At 37.8% G+C, this 20,020-nt stretch overlaps 2 protein-coding genes and 1 long non-coding RNA gene across 3 annotated transcripts; 2 read left to right on the forward strand and 1 right to left on the reverse strand.

Annotated features, from left to right (window-relative positions):
• Positions 1 to 465: 465 nt before the first annotated feature.
• Positions 466 to 3,371, forward strand: LOC105452725. Its single transcript, XR_974772.1, has 3 exons — positions 466 to 630; positions 1,980 to 2,095; positions 2,173 to 3,371. It is a non-coding gene; the product is annotated as an uncharacterized LOC105452725 (long non-coding RNA).
• A 312-nt stretch (positions 3,372 to 3,683) lies between these two features.
• Positions 3,684 to 8,781, reverse strand: LOC105452726. Its single transcript, XM_011694094.1, is given in 7 exon segments — positions 3,684 to 5,235; positions 5,238 to 5,689; positions 5,977 to 6,418; positions 6,581 to 6,689; positions 6,811 to 7,172; positions 7,491 to 7,865; positions 8,610 to 8,781. Coding segments are annotated over 7 exon segments (2,769 nt in total). The 5' UTR covers positions 8,671 to 8,781; the 3' UTR covers positions 3,684 to 4,267.
• Positions 8,782 to 10,371: 1,590 nt separating this feature from the next.
• On the forward strand, positions 10,372 to 19,166 carry LOC105452727. Its single transcript, XM_011694095.1, has 3 exons — positions 10,372 to 10,882; positions 16,276 to 16,437; positions 17,201 to 19,166. Exons 1-3 carry the CDS (start codon positions 10,813 to 10,815, stop codon positions 17,464 to 17,466), a joined length of 498 nt encoding a protein of 165 aa, XP_011692397.1. The 5' UTR covers positions 10,372 to 10,812; the 3' UTR covers positions 17,467 to 19,166.
• Positions 19,167 to 20,020: the final 854 nt, after the last annotated feature.

Consider the following 20,020-nt stretch of genomic DNA (forward strand, 5'->3'; position numbering starts at 1 on the left):
ATGTAATAGTACCGTTAATAACAGTCTAATTGAAAATAATTCAATAACAATTAATCAATGAAACCAATAACAATTTAATTAGAACAAGAGTATGACGCATTGGTTAACATTATTATAATTGAATTGACAAGATTATTTTTAGCTTGCTATTATAGTTCTTGTTCTTAAATATACATAATTTTTTTTCGTAAAGATATAATCGTATCGAACCAGATAAAAAAATGTTGAAACTTCTTTTTACTTAAAGATATTTAATTAAAAAAATTATATATACTTTAAATTATTTTTATGAGAAAATATTACATCGACATGAAATATTAGTACATATAGTATGAATGTATAAATGAATAGGATAGCAGATAGATGGCATTATAAGATTTTTAAAAGAATAAAAGTGAATCAGACAAAAAAGAATCGAACAAAAGATTTTTCTTTTGTTCGATTCTTTTTTGTCTGATTCACTTTTATTCTTTTGCTCCTTCAATTGTTTTTTCGAGCCATTGCGTTGTCGACTAGATCCGAGTGAGTGAAGGATTCCGAATCCGAAAGATCTCACGAGAGAAAGTGATAATACAATTCTATAATATAATCTACCGAGACGACGTAAGCGAAAGGACAAGCATTTTCCAAGTATGTTACATTATCTCTTCAATATTGTGTCATATTGAATACTTATTTGTACCAATATCGTATACGAAAATATCATCTTACTAACATGAGCGATAATTACAAATAAAGAGAAAATAATTGTTACACTTTTGTGCATGATAAAAAACAATTAAAAACTCGCATTACATTGACCATCTCGTAAAATTCTATAAAATAAGAAATAATTTATGAAATGAGTAAAAGGAACTTATATCTATTGTAATATCATTTACATGTAGCTTCCGATTTAAACTATGCAGTAGGTAATCGGAATAATCCATGCGGAATATTTTTAGAAATTTATTCGTAAGTACAAAATATACGTAGAAAAATACATTATGTAAGCAAAGTTATTTCTTTACATAGTCGATAGACTTGCGGCGCGAATTAGGCTCGCGGTTTCAAAGCGCTGTTATTTATTATAATATATATATGTTAATCATGATCGAGATGCGAAATTGTATATCTCCGCGAGAACGAACGTTCTTGATTAATTTGCCTCACATATGCTCTCTTTCCCTGTCGAAATGTCTACAATATTATATATTTGTAATAAAGACTGATTACAATTAATGCAAATAATTTTATAGAAGATTATACAGAGATTATTTATTTTTCTTATCTTTTATCAATACGGTATTGTAACTCTCATAAATATTTTATGTTATTAGCTACCGTATTTATTTATAATCTTATTTCTATTTCATTGAGAAGGCACCCTTTATACTATAATATTAATGTTTTTAGATAATTGTATAATGGATATGATCTATCTTGTTAATTAGTGTCTTAACTATTGTAATTACATTCGTCAAATTCATTATCTTAATATTAAAAATTATTTGTTTACAATATATAAATGCATTATTTGTTAATATTATTGATATGTTTGTCAAAGAATTAAATTTGCGAATTATTGACAGTGTGAGAAATTGTGAAAACGATAACGAAACAATGTAACTAGTAATGTAATGTGACAGACCGTGACAGATTTTAAAACGATTTTCTCGAGAAAACGTATAAAGTTTCAATTTTCTTACTTTATGAGAAAAATAACTTCAGTTATATCATTGTTTTTACCGCATTCTGTATGTACATATACATTAATCACATATAGGTACATCAATGATTTTTATTACATTGTTTATGCAAAAAGTGTTGCGAATTGATTTGAATCACTTGTACTATGTCGAGAAAGTTCCGAGTTTAAATTTACTCCAGATAAATTAGGGATGTCCAATTAACTTTGTTTTTGGAAATTTTTGGGAAGTAACGGTAGACAAAATTAGTATACATGACGCTGTACAATCCCAAATATTTTGTGATTACAGAGCCAAGTCTAAGGAGTAGACCTGAGAGAGAAAACTATTGCTCGAGTTTTCCAGAGACGACTACTTAGAACTTGGATATAATATCTGTACCTAAAACAGAGACAGTCTTTTTAGAAGTATGGTATTTCTCACAAATTTATTCAACAAATTTTAGCATAAGTGTCAAAGAGTCTTAAATTTATTGTGCTTGCAGATCTAAGTGAGCAGTGCACATTTTACATACATCATTGAACGAAATCTCTATGCAGGCTAAAACGTCAGAAGTTCTTTAGACGAGCTTACTAGGATAGGAAACCAATACTTGACTGTGTGGCATAACTGAAGGAATCAGCGCTCGATTAGAAGATATTCTGTATCGCCAAGGAAAGACTGTGTGACGGATTCTTAATTTGACTAGTTAAAGATGTCGCTACAAGAGATGAAGGAGAGAGTTCGACAAACAGTCTCATCAAAAATATGTGATATGTTAGAAACAGAAACAGCTGATATGTCTGACACTGAGGCAATGGGTGTATATGCGGTCTTGGATCCAGTGTCCATCAATAATATGATGGAAGATGAAAAAAAGATGAAATTTTTAAATGCAATGGTGCAGGCCATGGCTCCTCCTAAGAAATCTAATCGGAGAGTTATAAACCCTCGGGCGCTTAATGCTCAGAAAAAGACAAAAGCTGAAACTAAAGAGGCATGAGACATTGTAAAATTTAAGTCACTGTGTTGTAAAAGTATAAACTTTTTTTTTCAATTTCAATATGAATTTTATAGAATACTTCGTTGGCAAAGTTAAAATGCCATTATTAAAGTTTTTATCAAAGCCACGCTATTATAATAATGACGGTTTTATTTACGTTATTTTATTAAGTTAACTGCATGATGCAACACAGTGTCTTAGCTATGCGTTTTATTTTTTATGAAAACAGAATTAATTGAATATATATTTCTAACTGGATTGCAGTCAATTAAATCTCGGAACGACCCGGACATAGATTTTATATAGATAACTAGAAAATAGATTTATATTCATACATTTTATATTTAAAAAATTTGAAAAAATTCATAAATTAGATGGAAAATATGATTTGTAACTTATTTGCATTTAGTGTGTAGACAGTTATTGACTTGATGTGTGGATTCTCGAATATTCGTAACTTAATAATTTATTGCGACAGATGTATGATATAATTCTTTTTTGGAAATAAACTAGCCAAGAAAACCGTTGTCAAAAAGAAATGCAGGAAGCTATGACATTCAAAGTACGCTACACATTACACAATTCACGAACAATCTGTTCAATGCAAACTGAATTCTGTTCTCGAATCGCATCATACGGCGAATTATATCTGCAATTTACTATACTGAATATAGTGTAAAATATAATTGCTTACGAAATCACAAACGTGTTATTATTTCACGTGATCTGTATATAAAAAGATATTTTTTAAAATAGTAATCCATGACAGCAGAGATAAACATTAAAAAGCTTCAATAGAATCGTTATAAAAATTGATTATGTAGTAACACATCTATGACTCTCTACAATCTTTAAAAAATAGGAAATTTTGTATGAAATAATATTAAGATTATAATTGTAATTTTAACATGTAACATACTTTCTTACATTTGGCACTTTACTATATTTTCATGATATTTCTTTCATAAGTGTTTATAAATACTAGTTTATAGGATCGTATCTAATAAAAGTAATAGATGTGAAACTATTTATTTTCCGTACATGTCAAGAATGAAAATTATGAAGATTGCAAAAATTGAATTTTGAATACTTTCAAAACTTAATAAATGCAGGTAATTATCGCACTCAATATACAAGCTGATAACATATTAAAAAAAAAATATATATATATATATATAATTTCTTACAATCAGTAAAACAAATGCCAGCGCCCTATTAATTTTCATTGCTTACAATAATAATACCATGCATCGTCTGTCAAATTGACAAGGACATTTCCGTTAGTCCGTTTACTTCCTTCTCCTTAAGTTAATTATATCCCCTAATTAATTATATCTCATAGTAAAAAATGAGAAACACGATTACGTCTATTTGGTTTTGCTTTCTAGATATTTATACAAGCAAGAATATGTAGCGTTTATATTGTGTATTATTAGTTCTCCCTAAGATTATTATATATTACAAAGATTATTGCATATGTATCTCAAATCGACTGTGTCAGCGCATCGCTATGTTACAAAATATATTCTGAATGTGATTCAACGTTAAACTTTACACATCTTATTATACAAATATTATTACTTTTGCACACACCAATCTATCTCTTTAGAGCTTTGACGATAATGCTATTCTTGTCAATTTGAAAAATGCTACTCTTGCAGCTATCACTAGATAAAACTAGAATCGCGTTTTGCCTCTCAACTTGCATAATCGTTCGTATGTCCTCGTTTATGATGTATATCGACCGCTGATTGTCCACTTTCGCCTGCAATCCGTGATCGCGGCACAGCTTGAACTGATGCAGCGGTATGGTTACGTATTTATTCTGAGCGATTAATTTACTTAACTGTTCGGAACGGACGTATAAATACTGATGACTTTGCCGTTGATCGGCCGCCTGACTTGCCTCATCAGAATCTTTCGTAAGAACATTTACAATTTCCACCACATCGGTCGCGACGGACTGAATCACGCACTCGCTCTCTTGCAGCACGTTATTTTGATTTTCCGTAGTGATCCCGTCGCCGGCTTCGCCGAACGCTTGCAAAATATCAATATTATATATAACCTGCGCGCAGAAGATGCTATTTCCCGGATGTTCTTTATTTTCAGTATCAAAAGTATTGTATTTAATCGATTTTTCGCTCGCGACATCGTCCCGCACGATGACATGTACATCGAATTTTTCATTTTCGTTCTTTTGATCATCGTCATTGGAACTTGTAGCTTCCGTTTGCGCCGTCCTTAAATTCCTATACGCTACGCTTTCGTTTTCTTGCGTATCACCATTGCATATCTTCTTATGATAATCGTGCGTAGATTCTTGCAACACATGCAAATTGCCTCCGTCTTGCTCTTCCGGAAAATCGGTACTTACTTCGTGCTCCATCACATCTTCGTCCACACCTTGCTCGCTTTCTCCCTTCGACGGTTCACTGTTACAATTTACTTCGCAGTTTACTTCATTACTACACTCATAAATCTGATCCTCAATGTCGTGCTGATAGACAACGTGATTCTCGTCATTGTCAGTTACTCTTAAATTATCGTAAAAAGGATTTTTAATTGCAGCAGGCCGTCCTCTATACCGTCAGTGCATTCCGCATTGCTGCTCTCCCTGTCAAGATATTTACAATCTACAGCTATTTCAGTCTCTATACCATCAGTCTTATTCAATTGAGACTCCGAGCAAATCTCGAAACTCCCAAATTTATCGATTTGTATTACATCGTTTGCCTCCCAATTTCTGTTGCTATCAATATCCTCTTTCAGAACATACTCCTCTACCGTGTTTGTAATAATTTGCGTTTCGTCATGGTTTTCGAACGAATTCACGATCGCATTGGACGCGACGTTGTCGGCATTCATTGCGGCTTCTGGAGAGCAATCCTTCCTCTTTCGATTAGTCAGAACTTTTTGAAGGTCTTCTTCCGGAGGATGCAAAACCTCGCCACATGTAGTAAGAATTTTATTGTGACGTGTTTTTAAATGACGTTTATAAGTATTTCTGGTTTTGAACCTGGTACAAAAAATAAAATATAAATGTTGTACAATGAAAAAGCTATCAATATCAATTGATCCGCTTCTTTGGAAATTGGATCACAAAGATGAAATATTTGAATCAAAAAGAAATGAAATTTGAATCAATCAGAAATGAAAGTTGAAATTAAATGATGTAATTTGAAAATTTAATTTTTGTGTTTTAAACTTATGAAAATGAACTATAAAAAATCTGTATAAAATATATTACTATTTACATAATTTCATAAATACAATTCTGAATTTTTAATCAATAATTTTACTAACCGTTGCCCACAGTCGTTACACTCGAACGGTGCTTCTCCAGTGTGCCTACGTTGATGCTCCCTAAAATGAGACGGATGCCTGAACTTCTTTCCACAATCCGTGCACGTAAAGCGCGTCTGATTTTGATGAATCAACATATGGTATTTCAAGCTGTGCCGTCTCGTGAAAACCGCTTTGCATATCCGACACTCGTACGGCTTTATCCCGGCGTGGCTCCGATAATGAGACACTAAAGTTGTAGGCGCTGTGAAACTACGAGGTGGGTCGCAGATGCGACACTGAAGATTGTTCCCTGTAGGATTACCCTTCTTTTTGATACGTTCTATATACGCTAGTGCCATCTCCCTCTCTTCCTTGCTCGTGCCAATGAACTTCGCTTTCCCTTTAGGCTTGGTAGTCGTGGATATCTCGATGGTTGACTCCATGCTGATTTGAGTCTTATCTGGATCATAAAAGTTTATACATACGTTAATATAATATTTAGAAATTTACATGTGTTGTACACAACTTCACTTTAGCATAATAATAATTCATCTCTGTAATATTAATTACAACACGTGAGGTTGTATTTTATTTTATAATTATAGATTAAGTTAAAACACACCTGGTGAATAAATGATATTAGAATCTTGACAATTTTCAGCTAATTTCTGGTGGACATGAGAATACTCTTTCATATGTACACTATCAGTACCAACAACCATCAACACAATCTGAAAATAAAAAAAAAATATATATGTTTATATATTTGTAAAATTTAATACGTGTATCAAATGTAATGTTTCCCTAGTTTCCCTAATTGCATACTGTTGTGTAGATTCTTTATTTACTCACATTTTCTTCTTCTATTGTATCATCATTACTGAGAGACGTTTCTCTCCTATTAGGCATCTTGTCATCTAATCGTTCAGAATAACTATGATCGCCGAGTACCTTAATATCTACTTGTTCAGAATTCCTTAATTCAGACGCTTCCTTACTTTCAGATTTCTGGAAGCATTTCTTCTCGCTCTCTTTAATATTAATATCATTTAAAAATATTTTACGTAAATAATTGGACTTTTCCAATATCACATCTTTATTCTCCTTATTCAACGCTTCTTGAGGTTTCTTTATCTGCTGCATCCGACTTTTCTTATTTTGTAGATTAGTCTTGAAATTCTTATGGTTTATACTCTTCGCTGTAAATGTATCATCTGTAACGACATGAAAAACAGGATTCTTTTAACAAATACACAGATGTGATTTATTGCATCTAAGTTTTTTCAGAATTAGCATTTATATGTAAAATTAAATTGTGAAAAAGAAAATTTAATAGATTTTAATAGATTTTTAAATATAATACTAAAGACAAAATCAATCGTGCGCGCCGGAAGTTTAAAGATTGTATGTTTACATCTTTTTACGTTCAAAAAAACATCATGAATACATTTTATTGAATATTTTATTCGTGTTGCTTGAAAAAAAAAAAAAAAAAAATACCACGAGATAGTAACAAGTTTGTTGATACATACAAGTATCTTTATCTGCTTTTAGCTGTTCTAAATGCTCCTCTAGGTGATTTTTAATGGACGCTCTCGCCTTTTCTTCACTAGCAAAACTAGTATATTTCTGCTGGCAACCAGGCACTAATGCACAAGTGTAAGAATATTGTCTTTTGAGCTCGTCGCTTGTAAAAACGGCAAATTGCTTAACAAGGTGTGAAACAGGCATCGACGCGAGCTGAGATACGGTAAAGCACGTTTCTTTTCGCTTCATACTCGCAGCTTTAGGTTTGAATTGCAACGTTAGCATCGAATTAATATGTTTCTTTTCCGAATGTAACGTTTGAGACGCAACCTCCGCAAGTACTTCCAACAGTGCCGATGGACTGTCCCTTCCTATGGTACCTGTAAACATTTTTACTATTATCATTCTCGATTATTATATATCTTATATTATTAAGTATATTATAAGCTACAAGGTCTACCGTATACCTTATATCTTATATACCTAATATATTTATCTCGTTAAATGCATTTATTTTCTATTAAAAAAAAAGTTAAATTTTCTGAGGAAAAAATAAACCCTTTTCCGATGTATTTTCAAAATACTATGTCATGTTAGCGTTAATGATGACTAAATATAATTACAATATAAAATATTTTTTGTCAATTATAGATTTTGCTTCACATATATACATATTTTACGTTCTAAAGGGGAAAAAATATGTAAAATAAGAAAAAATATATAATTCTCTCTTCGATAACTCCACTATCAATGTGGAGTTCCTTCCCGACGTCAGTAATTAAAACAATTTTAAGGTTCGCATCTTAAAAAAAAAAACAGTGTATTTCAGTAATGTATATTTCGAAAAACTGAAATCCATGCGATTTGCGTCGGACGGCGTTGATCCATCTAAAACGGAGCAACACCACGGGAACGGCTTGACATACGTCGCGGAAAAATTGTTTTCGTGTTAATAGCAGACGCCATAAAGACGCCCCAGCAGACGGTTTTTCAGTTTACTATCCAACACGGGCGCATCGCGTATATAGGTATGTACGCGCGTTTTTCCCCGCATCAGCACAGGCGCGCGCGCGCGTACGATTATTCGGCGATAATATCGCGGGGGACGCGAGGCGCAAACTTACCGGGATTACCTCCGTTGCTGTACAAATTCGACACATGCTGCGGATTTCTTTTGGCGTTCATGATGGCATTCACGTTCACGGCGCGCGTCTACATTCCCCGCTTCCACGTTCGCGAACAACAGGTTCTCCGTTTGTTGGCCAATTCCCACTTCCCCCTTTTAATGTCAATCGTCGACAACTGCTGCCAACGCGACGGAAACTAGTGTGTGTGTGGCGTGGACCTACGGAAATACACTAGGCCGTCATTCCCTAGTCGAGTCGATGAAAAAAGAGTCTATTTGTGTTACCAGACAAATTGTGCAGAAATCTGGATTTTGCTACGTAATTTGGATCCACTTCTTCAGAGGGCGTTACAGCCGGCATGTCCGCTCTCGGATCCTCTGACCTCTCTGGTTGTTAGCTTAGCTTGCGCAGCAGAATGGACGCGTTCTGTGGACGCGTTTAGCGGATGAAGCGGATTAGCGAGCGCTCATTGTCAGTGATTTTTTAATACGATTGCAGGTTTTTGCTTTTTAGTTCTTTGCTACAAAATCCGAATGAAGAAATCAATTTTAACAAAGAATTAGCGAGCGCGGTAATCTTACTCTCTCTCTCTCTCTCTCTCTCTCTCTCTCTCACTCTCACTCTCTCTCTCTCTTGTACGTCCAAATATTTATTTCGTTTTAATGTAAGTGAAAAAATTTTCGGAGCAACACGATTAAAATATTCAATAAAATGCATTAATGATGTTCTTTTGAACGTAAAAAGATGTAAACATACAATAATCTTTAAACCTTCGACGCGCACGATATTGGTTGAATTTAAAAGTTTAAAGAATCAATCACATTCGAGAATAAAATATTTAAATTTTAGAATTATGTATCATGTTGGTTGACAGAACTGTTTTTGTTTTCTCTGATCGAGCCAGAACACGATACAACACGTTGTTCTTCTCTTTCCACAAAGTCTATATAATTTTTTTTTAGTAAAAATAAACAAGAATCGCGAAATATAGGACACTACGTGGCGCGAACGTGGCAAACAATTTGAAGTACCGAGTTCTAACAATAAACAGAAACCGTAACGTATTATTAAAGATGCAGGCGGGGGCCGCATGTATAATTATAAATACATAACAAAATTTAAATTATAAGCAATCAGCTGTGTAAAAGAACGCTAGAAGATTTGAAAAAGAAAGATGATATATTATGTAGTTTTTCAAATTACATATTTAAATCGGAAACGTCGTGTTCTCTTTAAAATTTTTCTGCTAATCTTCGCATTATTGCTATTACTTAATATGGAATTTATTAATTAATATATGAAAACTGGAGTTGATATAAAATTTTACCAATATATGATATATATTTTTAGGATCTTCCGATATGATTGTCCACTTTTAATTCAGGCATGCACGATATAACATTTGCGTTGTGTAACGATATCGTAGAAGGACAGAAAGTGTTGCTGTATCGCGAATCTACCCCCTCGACGCGAGGCCTCCAGTGATCGAACGTAAGTGTATCGCGGCGAATCTATATAGCATTTTTAATAACGTCGATGCGGAGAGGAGGCGTTCGCCGGCGCGATCGCTGTTATACGCGGGGGTGCGCATCCACTATACGAGGGTCGAGGAGGGCGCGCGAGGAGGGAGAGAAAAGGAAAACGCGGCGCGTGCACGAGCATCGACGAATGCACCGGCGCGGCGCGGGAGTTCGAGGGGGTGGGTATCTGCCGCATAGCGTGCGGATATAGAGTGCCCGAGCGAGAGAGGAACTCGGTAACTCGGTCGCGTAACGCGCGCCCGCGGTCAGTCGGTTGCTATGCGTCCGGGCGAGGAGGTGGTGGCGAACGCGGCGCGCGACCCGATGAGAACGGTTCCCTGAGAAGGGAACGGAGAGTGCGAGAGAGTCGCGCGCTCTCACCCCCGGCCGGGAGGCGGCGACGACGACTGCTGTCGCTAGTATTACGAGGACCGCGACGACGACGACGACGACGACAACGACGTCGACGACGACGACGACGACGACGACGGCGAGAAGCGAACGCGTACATTCACGCACTGTCCGATCCTTTCCCCGGCGACGGCGACGACGGCGACGGCGACGGGAGCACCATTCTCATTCATGCGACGCGAGTCGCGGATGACGACGCCGCGGCACGATTAGGCCCACGCCGAGCACGAGCCACGAGCACATGGTATCCGGCGATCGCGATCACGACCATGATCGCGTACCAAGCCGCGCCGATCATCGGCCTCGTCCTCCTCGTCCTGGCGGCCACTTTCGATCGCGGTGAGTTGCCGATCGCTCGACGGCAATCGCGCGGCGGGGGGCGATCGATCTTTTTGACGCGGAGCGGACACGATTGCGAGCACCGCGATTGAGAGTATCCTTGGGTCCGCTCGATCCTTGGGCGATCTCAATCGAAATTCGCGCGATTACGGAGGAAGATATATTTCCCACTTTTATCTCGCTGTGCATCCGTTTCCTTAGTTTTAAATGAAATATAATTATCCGCTCGTTTCCTTTTATGTTTCACGACGGTACATGGTATCGAAATGTAGGGTAAACTAATACAATTAACGATTCTTTGAGGCTGGAAAGAAAGCATATTTTAAGAGACAAAACCCTTTGAGAAATACATTTTTATTTTTACATACTTTTGCTTTTTTTTTTTTTTCAGAAAATTGCTTATAACAGTATATGCTATTCTAAGTAACATTAATACATTACAAATATATGTATATCACTTGAAAGTTTATTATAATTGCATCAACAGCTTTAGCACACACAGCTCATTATTTAGTAAAACACGCAAGCATTTTAAATGCTCTTGTAAGGGTAGTTCGCCTCTCTTGTACGTCATCGTCTCATTCACGGAAATTTAATTTTCGAATTTTCGCAAAGATCGAGTGGATTCGAACTTTCCTGAATAACGCTAAAAGTTGTTGGAAATAAGGCACTTAAAGATGCTCGTACATGTATATATAATAGAATGACGTCCTTGCGACAGTTCTATGTCACGTCCAACTTGCGTTAGTTTCCAATGCGCAGCATTTTCCCGGGGAAATATAGGAGATTGTTTGTTTCGACAAACGTTTAGAGTGGAGTTTATCCGACTGCCGACGTTTTCCCCGGGAAAATGTACACGGTTTTCAATAGGCACTTGGAACTTTCAGTAAGGAAATTCGAAGCGAGAGGTTCGAAGTGAAGGCGCCCCGCGCCCTTCCGCGCGTGGACTTAATGGGGCGAAAGAAACTCAATATACTTGATATAAATCGGACTAAATTGAACACTTCTGAACGTTGCTCCCCCGTCCGAAAGCTTTAGGAACGATCGATAATACGGCCTCGTGTACTTTATTCAGGATATAGGAGTTAGGAAAGGAGTCGTATACATCACGAGCGCAATGCGGCGTAGAGGTGATGGCAGGGAAAGTTATCGCCGCGTAAATGAGCCGCCGAGACGTTATCGTGGGGGGTCGTAAAAGCCTCGGACATAAAAGTTTAGACGACGTTTAACCCTTTGCGAATTAAATTAATATCGAGTGGATATTAAATCCCTCTTTTTCGAAGTTTTTCATCAATCTCGAAATTTTTTAGACCTCTATCTAATGTTCTAGGAATCGCGTAAAAGTAAAAATATGTTGTATATAAGTTTTAAAAAGTTTTACTATTGTATAGAAGGAAATCAGTTTCGGTGAAAATGGAAGTCTATAATCTTCAATGATTCCGATTGTAAAACAAGATTTGTTTTTGCTTCAGAGAAGTTCTTTTTGCAATGCGCGTTATCGATATTTTATCTAAATTTTACCGTCTCGGGCGAATTAAAGTCTTTTTTTAGTTATATCTTGCATGCAAGTTCAATTATTCATTGACCGTGCAGGCGGATTTAGTTGTTGTAACTTGCAAACAACCTCGGCCAGCGTTATCGAGTTAATTGCATGAATGAAACTTGTAAAATATATTTTTGTGACCGCGGGAATCGTTACACAAATACCTCGGTATACACTACTAGTACACGTCAGTCAGAAAATTAGGTCACTTAAAATGAACTAGTCGCAAAGTTATAAATTTTTAATGCTCGAAATTTAAGATTGGTTCCAATTTCTTTTATTTTTTTTATTTTTACATTCGTTTAATTTTAACTCTTAGAAGGCGCTATCGCGGGGAACCAAGAAGAGACGCGAATCTCTTGCATCATTTATAAATCGCTTAGAATTGAGACCCGTCCAGATATTTTCGTTTTCCCCGAGAAATGATTCTCATTTTAATTCATTTGTTTTTCAGGGTAGATTGATGAAAAATAATCTATGGATAATTCATTTCTTCCCATTGTTTTTGCATTCTTCTATGAATTTTCTGTGTGTAGAAAATAGCGATGTTTAGCGATGTTGGCATCATATATGATATTACGGTATTACGGCAAGACACTGATCGGCGAATTCCTACAACGGTAGCACTTGTGGTTCTTCGGAGCAGCGAATATCGCGGAGACGAGCATCAAATCGTATCCTATTATCGCGCTAGAAAAATGTCGCGATAACCATCGCTCCGTTGATCGAATTTATCCGAAACCACCGGCGTGTTTCTCTCAAGCCCAATCGCTCAAGGACGTGTCAAGAAAGAAATGATCTCTTTGTCGAGACTTTAGCTAAATTATAAAATAATCTCATTTGATTGTGTCATCCATAATTTATTTAACCACAGCTTTTATTTTGGAATGATAGAAGGTTTGCATTTATATAAAAAAAAAAAAATGTAAAATGTGGCTACATCACGTATTTTTATCTCAATTATTTACAATGCGACGGCACGTTTAATTGAAAATCGGGCGGCAGTTTCTTCAGAATTAAAGTCTCAGGTGGCGGCAGCGGCGGCCTGGTTTCGTCGCGTTAAATTCGATCGTCCTCGATCGAATGAATCGGCGGTACTTCAAACCGCCATCGTTTCCCCTCCCGTCGACGTTGTCGATACAACATCCGCATCCGGCGACCGAGCGACAGCAGGAAAAGTCGAATCCGGAGGAGAAACGGCCACGGGGAGTGCACAATAGATATATATATATATATATATATATTTGTCTTCCCCGCGGCGATGACGCGACGGACGGGCACAGAGATTAGAAGTCGCGATGTCACGTTATCTCCCTCAGCCCCGGGAAACGTCTGCGTGTGTCGATGACGTAACGTTCCCGGCGCAAAGGTGAAAGGTGAAAGTATCCGGGCGAAATGGCGTAACTTGGTTAAGCGGTGATGACGTAACTGTCTCGGATTTCGTGCGGATTTCGTGCCGGATTTCGGATTCCGAAATTTCGGATTTCGAAATCGCGTCGCGCTCTCCCTTGAGCTTTCGCAGATCGCGTAATCGCGATCGCGTTACATGGTATAGATCCTCATCAGCGATAGAGACACGTTTGCTACCGGCGAATTACCGCGAAGATCGATCGCGCTGACGCGCGTTAACCCGCGGCGAGAGTTATCCGGGAGTTTTTCCCCTGTCTCCGCGCCGCGATCGAAGTAATTGCCGATATACGATGTTACACCTGGCATCGGCAATCCGCCGTTCGGGATATATTATCGCGGACGAAATCGCCGCTATATCCGACAATTTGTCGAAATTTAGGGGTAGCGCCTATACGAAAGCCGGCGTCGTGAGGGCTATCGAGCGACCCACTTTCTCCTTCTCCGGCCCCTTTCCACTCACTTTACCATCCCCGTTCCCTCCAAGCCCGTTTGCTTTGCACTGTGTACTCTCAATATATATAGTTTTTTGTTTATCTCGCTTTTCTTGTAACGTTGGCATTGTGCCTCTTTGTTACTTCTGCTCTATTTTTCTCTACAATGATTCGCTGGTCTACCCTTGTCCTTCCCCCCCTTCTTTTACTTTTCCTCTTTCCTTTTTAAAATACATTTTTCTAGCATTATCTCTTTCCGCTCCTATACTGTATGTTCTGAGAAAACTTCAGATCCAGAAATTGAAGTGCTCTGGTCTTTCTCTCTCTCTCTGAAAATTTAATTTGTTTATCTAGAGAAAATATCATGGCAAAATTTTAATTAATAGCAACGTAGACTTTTTCTCATTATTTATCTACCCAGTATCTTCTTGATATCTACATGCTATTTTTTCTATTTTTCCCTTCATACGCGCGCATTTCATTTGAGTAATGCATATAAAATATATATACTTTCAATTCAATTTCAACAACGAATAAACCTTCGCTCGTCGATATCACATAATGACCATTCATAAAAATGTTATCCTTATTTCGCGGGCAAATGAAATTTGCATCATGCAAACGAAATAAATCGCGCCGTTTCACTCTCAAATTATCCATCATCAGGTATATCGTATAATTCATTGAATTCAGTCAGAGTAAAATTCGGTTCCTGAAATACTGTTTTCATATATTCAAGTACTATACTATAATTAGGGTTTCATTTATTGTGATAACATTTTCCAACACGCACGCATTCGATCTTATCTTAAAAAAATAATTAAAACGTAAAGAAATTTCTTTTATATAAATTTCATATATTATCCAGAGTATATAAATAGTTTAGAGAAATAAGCCCAGGAATAAATTAAATATATTAAAAAGGTTAGATATTGTAAAAATTATCACACGGATGTTGGTGTGTATCTAACAACACACAAACTGCGCGTAAAAAATTATCACACACCAACATCCGTGTTGATTCCCATAGGCCGCTACTTTAATAATGTTTGATATATCAAATAGATTTGTTAAAATAAACAGAAAATTGAGTAACAATATATAATAATAATATTCTACTTTGTTTTGGAAAAAACAAAATAGAATACTATTGAAAAATGTTGCTCTAAAAGAAATATATAAAAAGATATTATAAAAATAACAGTAGGAGTAAATAACAATAGGGTAAAATAACAATAGGAGTGACGCAGTAAAAAATAGAATACAAGACGAAAAAAGATGCATGAAGAAAAAGAGGGAGTCATTTGATAAGACAGCGAAAATTGCTTAGGGAGTTCACGCTCGACGTTAATTGCAGCGGTGGGTGAAGTGACGAACTTGACGCCACACTCTCTCTTTCTCTCTCTTATTTGTCCCCAATTCTCCAGTTTGCATAAAAGAAAAATTTGATTTCTTCATATCGATCTGCGAGACAGCTGAGTGTAGGTCTTCGCTTATGTCTCGTCTGGGCTCTGTTCGATATCAGCTGGCGCCGTATCAGCCTGGTTTCCGTAACCGTGGGATGCGACCGAGCGGGCGCGCGTGCCACGTTATTACGTCACAGTCGTGGAAGGGCGAGACGACGTGAACCAGACACCTTTCCCCCAATTAATCTTCATCGCGGCTGACGTCGGTTGAATCTGTCGCGAAATCACGGCCCCGCAAAGTCTCTCACTCTCTAAAATACGAGCCTCTATAAAATATTCATAAAACGAGGGAAAGAGAGAGAATCTTAGCCGGTTATGCACGTAATGTTCGCCGCAATCCCTCTTGTATAAATATACAAGTAAGATCGAGTTGCCCCCCGTTTAAGTCGCGTTGCTCAAGTATATCGCGGAAATCTTAGAAATACCTATAGAGATTTCGAGATTCAGAAATGGATTTTTTACCCAATCTTATATGTAATTCTCTGCGAGTCCGAGGCAAATGCAAATCGGTGATCGATTTCCTTTTCTTTTTTATTATTTCAGGTGAAGCGATAATATGTTACCAGTGCAACAGCGAGTACGACCCCAGATGTGGCGATCCATTCGATCCGTACAGTTTGGGAGTCGTGAACTGCAGCCTTCGGCCTCGTCTGGAGCACCTCAGCTACTTGGAGCCTACTCTTTGCCGAAAAATCAGTCAAAAAGGTGAGGCCGCTCGTTTCGACGAGTTTGACAACTTAAACTTCGTCATCTAACAGAAAATTTCGAAAGTTTCATATTTGTCAAAATTATTTATATAATTGTCAACTTACTAATTTTTTCCTTTAATTTAATTCTTACATTTAATTAATCTAAAATTATTAATTTTCCAAATAACAGCTCGCCACTGTAATCGATTTGCCGCGTATCAAAACAATTGTTATTCAATAAATATGCTAGTTATACAAATTAGAATAATTGGATGATGCTTTAATCTGCAGCTCACGAACTCGCGACATCCTACATTCATATTGTTTTACAATTAAGCAATACATTGCAATAATGTCACTCCAATGTTGTGACTTCGATAAGTCGTTTATAATGGAATTGGATGAAAATTATTAATTATTATGAGCAATTTCGTACGAAAGTAATCTGAATCAGCCAAAGAATTTGCCATTGAATTTGTCCATCATCGATGGACAAATTTAAAACTTGAGTTATCGCACGTTTAAATAAATTAAAATCTCCAAATAATTTTGGATCTCTAAAGCGCGGGCGTCTACAATGAAACTAATTGAGATTTAAGATTTAAGAAAATGGATCAATCACAATCGATTATTCTTTTCACGTGAGATAAATAATCGACTATGATTAGTCAGTTTTCTTAAATCTTAAGTCTTATAAATCTCATTGTAAACGCCGCTTAAGCAACGAGAAAAAAAAAACAAAGGGACTTCAACAATTTTTGTTTCCATTATTGTTGCAGTGTACGGCAAGGTGAGGGTCGTCCGCGGTTGCGGCTACATCACGGATGAGGAGAATGACAACGGCGAGTGCCTTACAAGGAGCGGCACCCACGATGTGCGCGCCAAATACTGCTCGTGCACCGACGATCTGTGCAACTCCGTCGAGAGTCTCCGCACGCCGTCCCTACTGCCACTGGCGTCCCTCCTGACTGCCGTACTGGCGACACCGAGCCTGCTCCTATCGTGCCCGATCGCACCGCCTCGTATCTCCCTCTCGACAGCCTAATTCTGCCTATAGTCGTTCTTCGAGTCGCACCCCGATAATCCGAGATTCCACCCTCCCCCAGCGACCCGCAAGGGTCGTCGCGCCGCACGGACCGTTCGTAGGATTCACTCCTCTCCGCTCCGTTACACCCCCCGGTCGGTCGGTCGGACGCCAGTCGAACCGTCATTGTCAATTTTCTTTGCGAGCTATACCGATCGCGAGAAGATCGCGACGGGATGGCTGCAGTAATCACTGAAGCAAAAAAGGATCGCTGTTTCGATTTTCAGCCTATCGCGCAGTTATACTGGCTTTCGGCCTAATTAAGTCGCGTCAGACAATTGAGGCACGTCGCAATATCTTCACGCCGCCAACGAAAAAGGACTTTTGCACCCGAGCAATCGAATACTACCCTCTTCCTGTTCCGAAGTAGCTATCCGAATTGTACAACGAAATCCGACGCGTCGCTCCCCGTACCTCTCGAGGAATCGAGATCGCATCGATTTCTCAACGCGATTTATCAAAAGCACGATTTCTCGCGCACCCTTGCATTCACGAGGGCCTTGATGACACGCTGAAGAGGACGAAGGGCGACGCACTCCACGAACTGCTTCGTAGATAACTTCAAATTTCCATCGCTAACGAAGAGATTTCACAATTAGATCTTAACGGTGTTCTTCGGCTGCGAACGGTCCGTAACGTAGCCAGATTAATTAACGTAGCGTATAACGGTGATAACTGCCAGATGCGCGAGGGCGACACGTCAGTAGTATACATATCTCTGCGAAGAAAAAAATCAAGAGAAAACGCAAAAAAAAAAAACGATACCACGGCCTCAGCGTAAAAGAAAGAAATTAAAAAAAAAAAAAAAAAAGAAATCGATCATCGACGTCTCTCGTGTTGCGCTGATATCACGCTCGTTGCGTGATTCTCGTTCGGATTTCATCGGCTGTTCAGATAGAGAATCTCCGGATATTTTTTGCATAGGCAAATTAAGAGGAGTCGAGTAAGAAATTCCTTCTGCAACTAGTTCAGTTAATCGTTTAAATTTCGCAAACGTAGTTTCTCCGGCGATATTACGCCGTCTTGAATCTGCGAGGTTTCGCAGTTAAATAATACCGGAAGACAAAAAAAATCGTGAATTTCTCGCAGAAGGCATCCCTCTCGATTCCTGTCAATTCGCCTACCTTTTGTACAGGATCGACCGAATCTCCTATCGCGCGGCGGGTGCATTATTCGCGAATGAAAGAGAGAGAGAGAGCGCAGCAGGGGAGACGAACGTCTTACGAAAATTTACTAGTAAAACACGGTAATGTAAAATACAAAGTAGCGGCATCGCGATAACACACTTCGCACCTCGCCTGCTACCGCTAAACACAATTCGCGTGTCTGTGCATGAGTGTGCCTGCCTGTGTATGTGTATACGCATTAATTACGATGTACGTATATGCACGCGAAGTTAAAAAAAAAAATATATATATATATACATATATTTTGTCGTTGGAATAATAAGCCAAAATGGAATTGCACGCGAGATCGACGGACATGCTTATTTCTAGAGGTGCAATGACACGTAGCGTTTGCGAAACGAAACGGGATATAATACGGGATGCGTCCGCGCTTCGCATCCGTTCAGCCTACCTGCAACATTCGTTTCGTACCATAATTTAATTGTGACAATTATATAACATAATCTTTTTCCGATAAATAGGTATGTTCGTAAACTGTCTGATTAAATTATTATCGATTTATAACATATTTATCGAATTATAATTTAACAATATAATAATAATAATAATAATACATAATTTGATACAATTAGATATAATAGTATCTAATGTAATTATAATTTACTCGAGTGATAAAATTAATTATTTTAAATTTAATAAGAGAGAAACCATGAAGATGTTTATGCAATGTATTGTCGACAAACAATTGTTTTGTTAAAAGGAAATCGCTACGTTTATCTGGAAAGAATTCTCAGTTCACTCGATATCTCCGTTCAATCAATTGATCACTCCGCTTGATATCAAGTTTTTCGATTAAACTGAAGTAAGCTGAACGGATACGCGTGATACACCGCCTCTTTAAACGATTCCACGTAAAACGAACTATGTAAAGAACAAGATAGGGATATAACATATCGACGATATGCCAAGAGAGAGAGAGAGACCTCGCATTTAGCTCTAGTGAGAGTCGAAGATCCGCCGTCGCGTCCACGATTATTCGCGTGTTTCGCAGAACTTTGCAATAAGTGCAGTTTAAGCCTGAGTCACCTGAGCGTACAATAAACGCCGCGTTTGTATGCGTGTGAATGCTTCGCATGTTTGCGCGTGTATGTGGAACAATAATTGAGCGTAACGCTAAACTCGATAGCTCAATTAGGGTCGGTTATTACATCTTCGTCTGAAGCGTCCAATATGATTTACCAAACCGAATGAGTCTCTCTATATCTCGTTTCAGAACGCGCATGTTGGCCGCAAGATAAACAAAGGGTTCAGTTGATGTTGGAAAAATCGGCCCTTAATAATTCGTTGTTCTAATTCCGGCTCTTTTGCTCGCGGCTGATAGAAGGCTG

The sequence above is a fragment of the Wasmannia auropunctata genome, unplaced genomic scaffold (genome assembly GCF_000956235.1).
Source record: "Wasmannia auropunctata unplaced genomic scaffold, wasmannia.A_1.0 LD336026.1, whole genome shotgun sequence".
NCBI classification, from domain to species: Eukaryota; Metazoa; Arthropoda; class Insecta; order Hymenoptera; family Formicidae; genus Wasmannia; species Wasmannia auropunctata.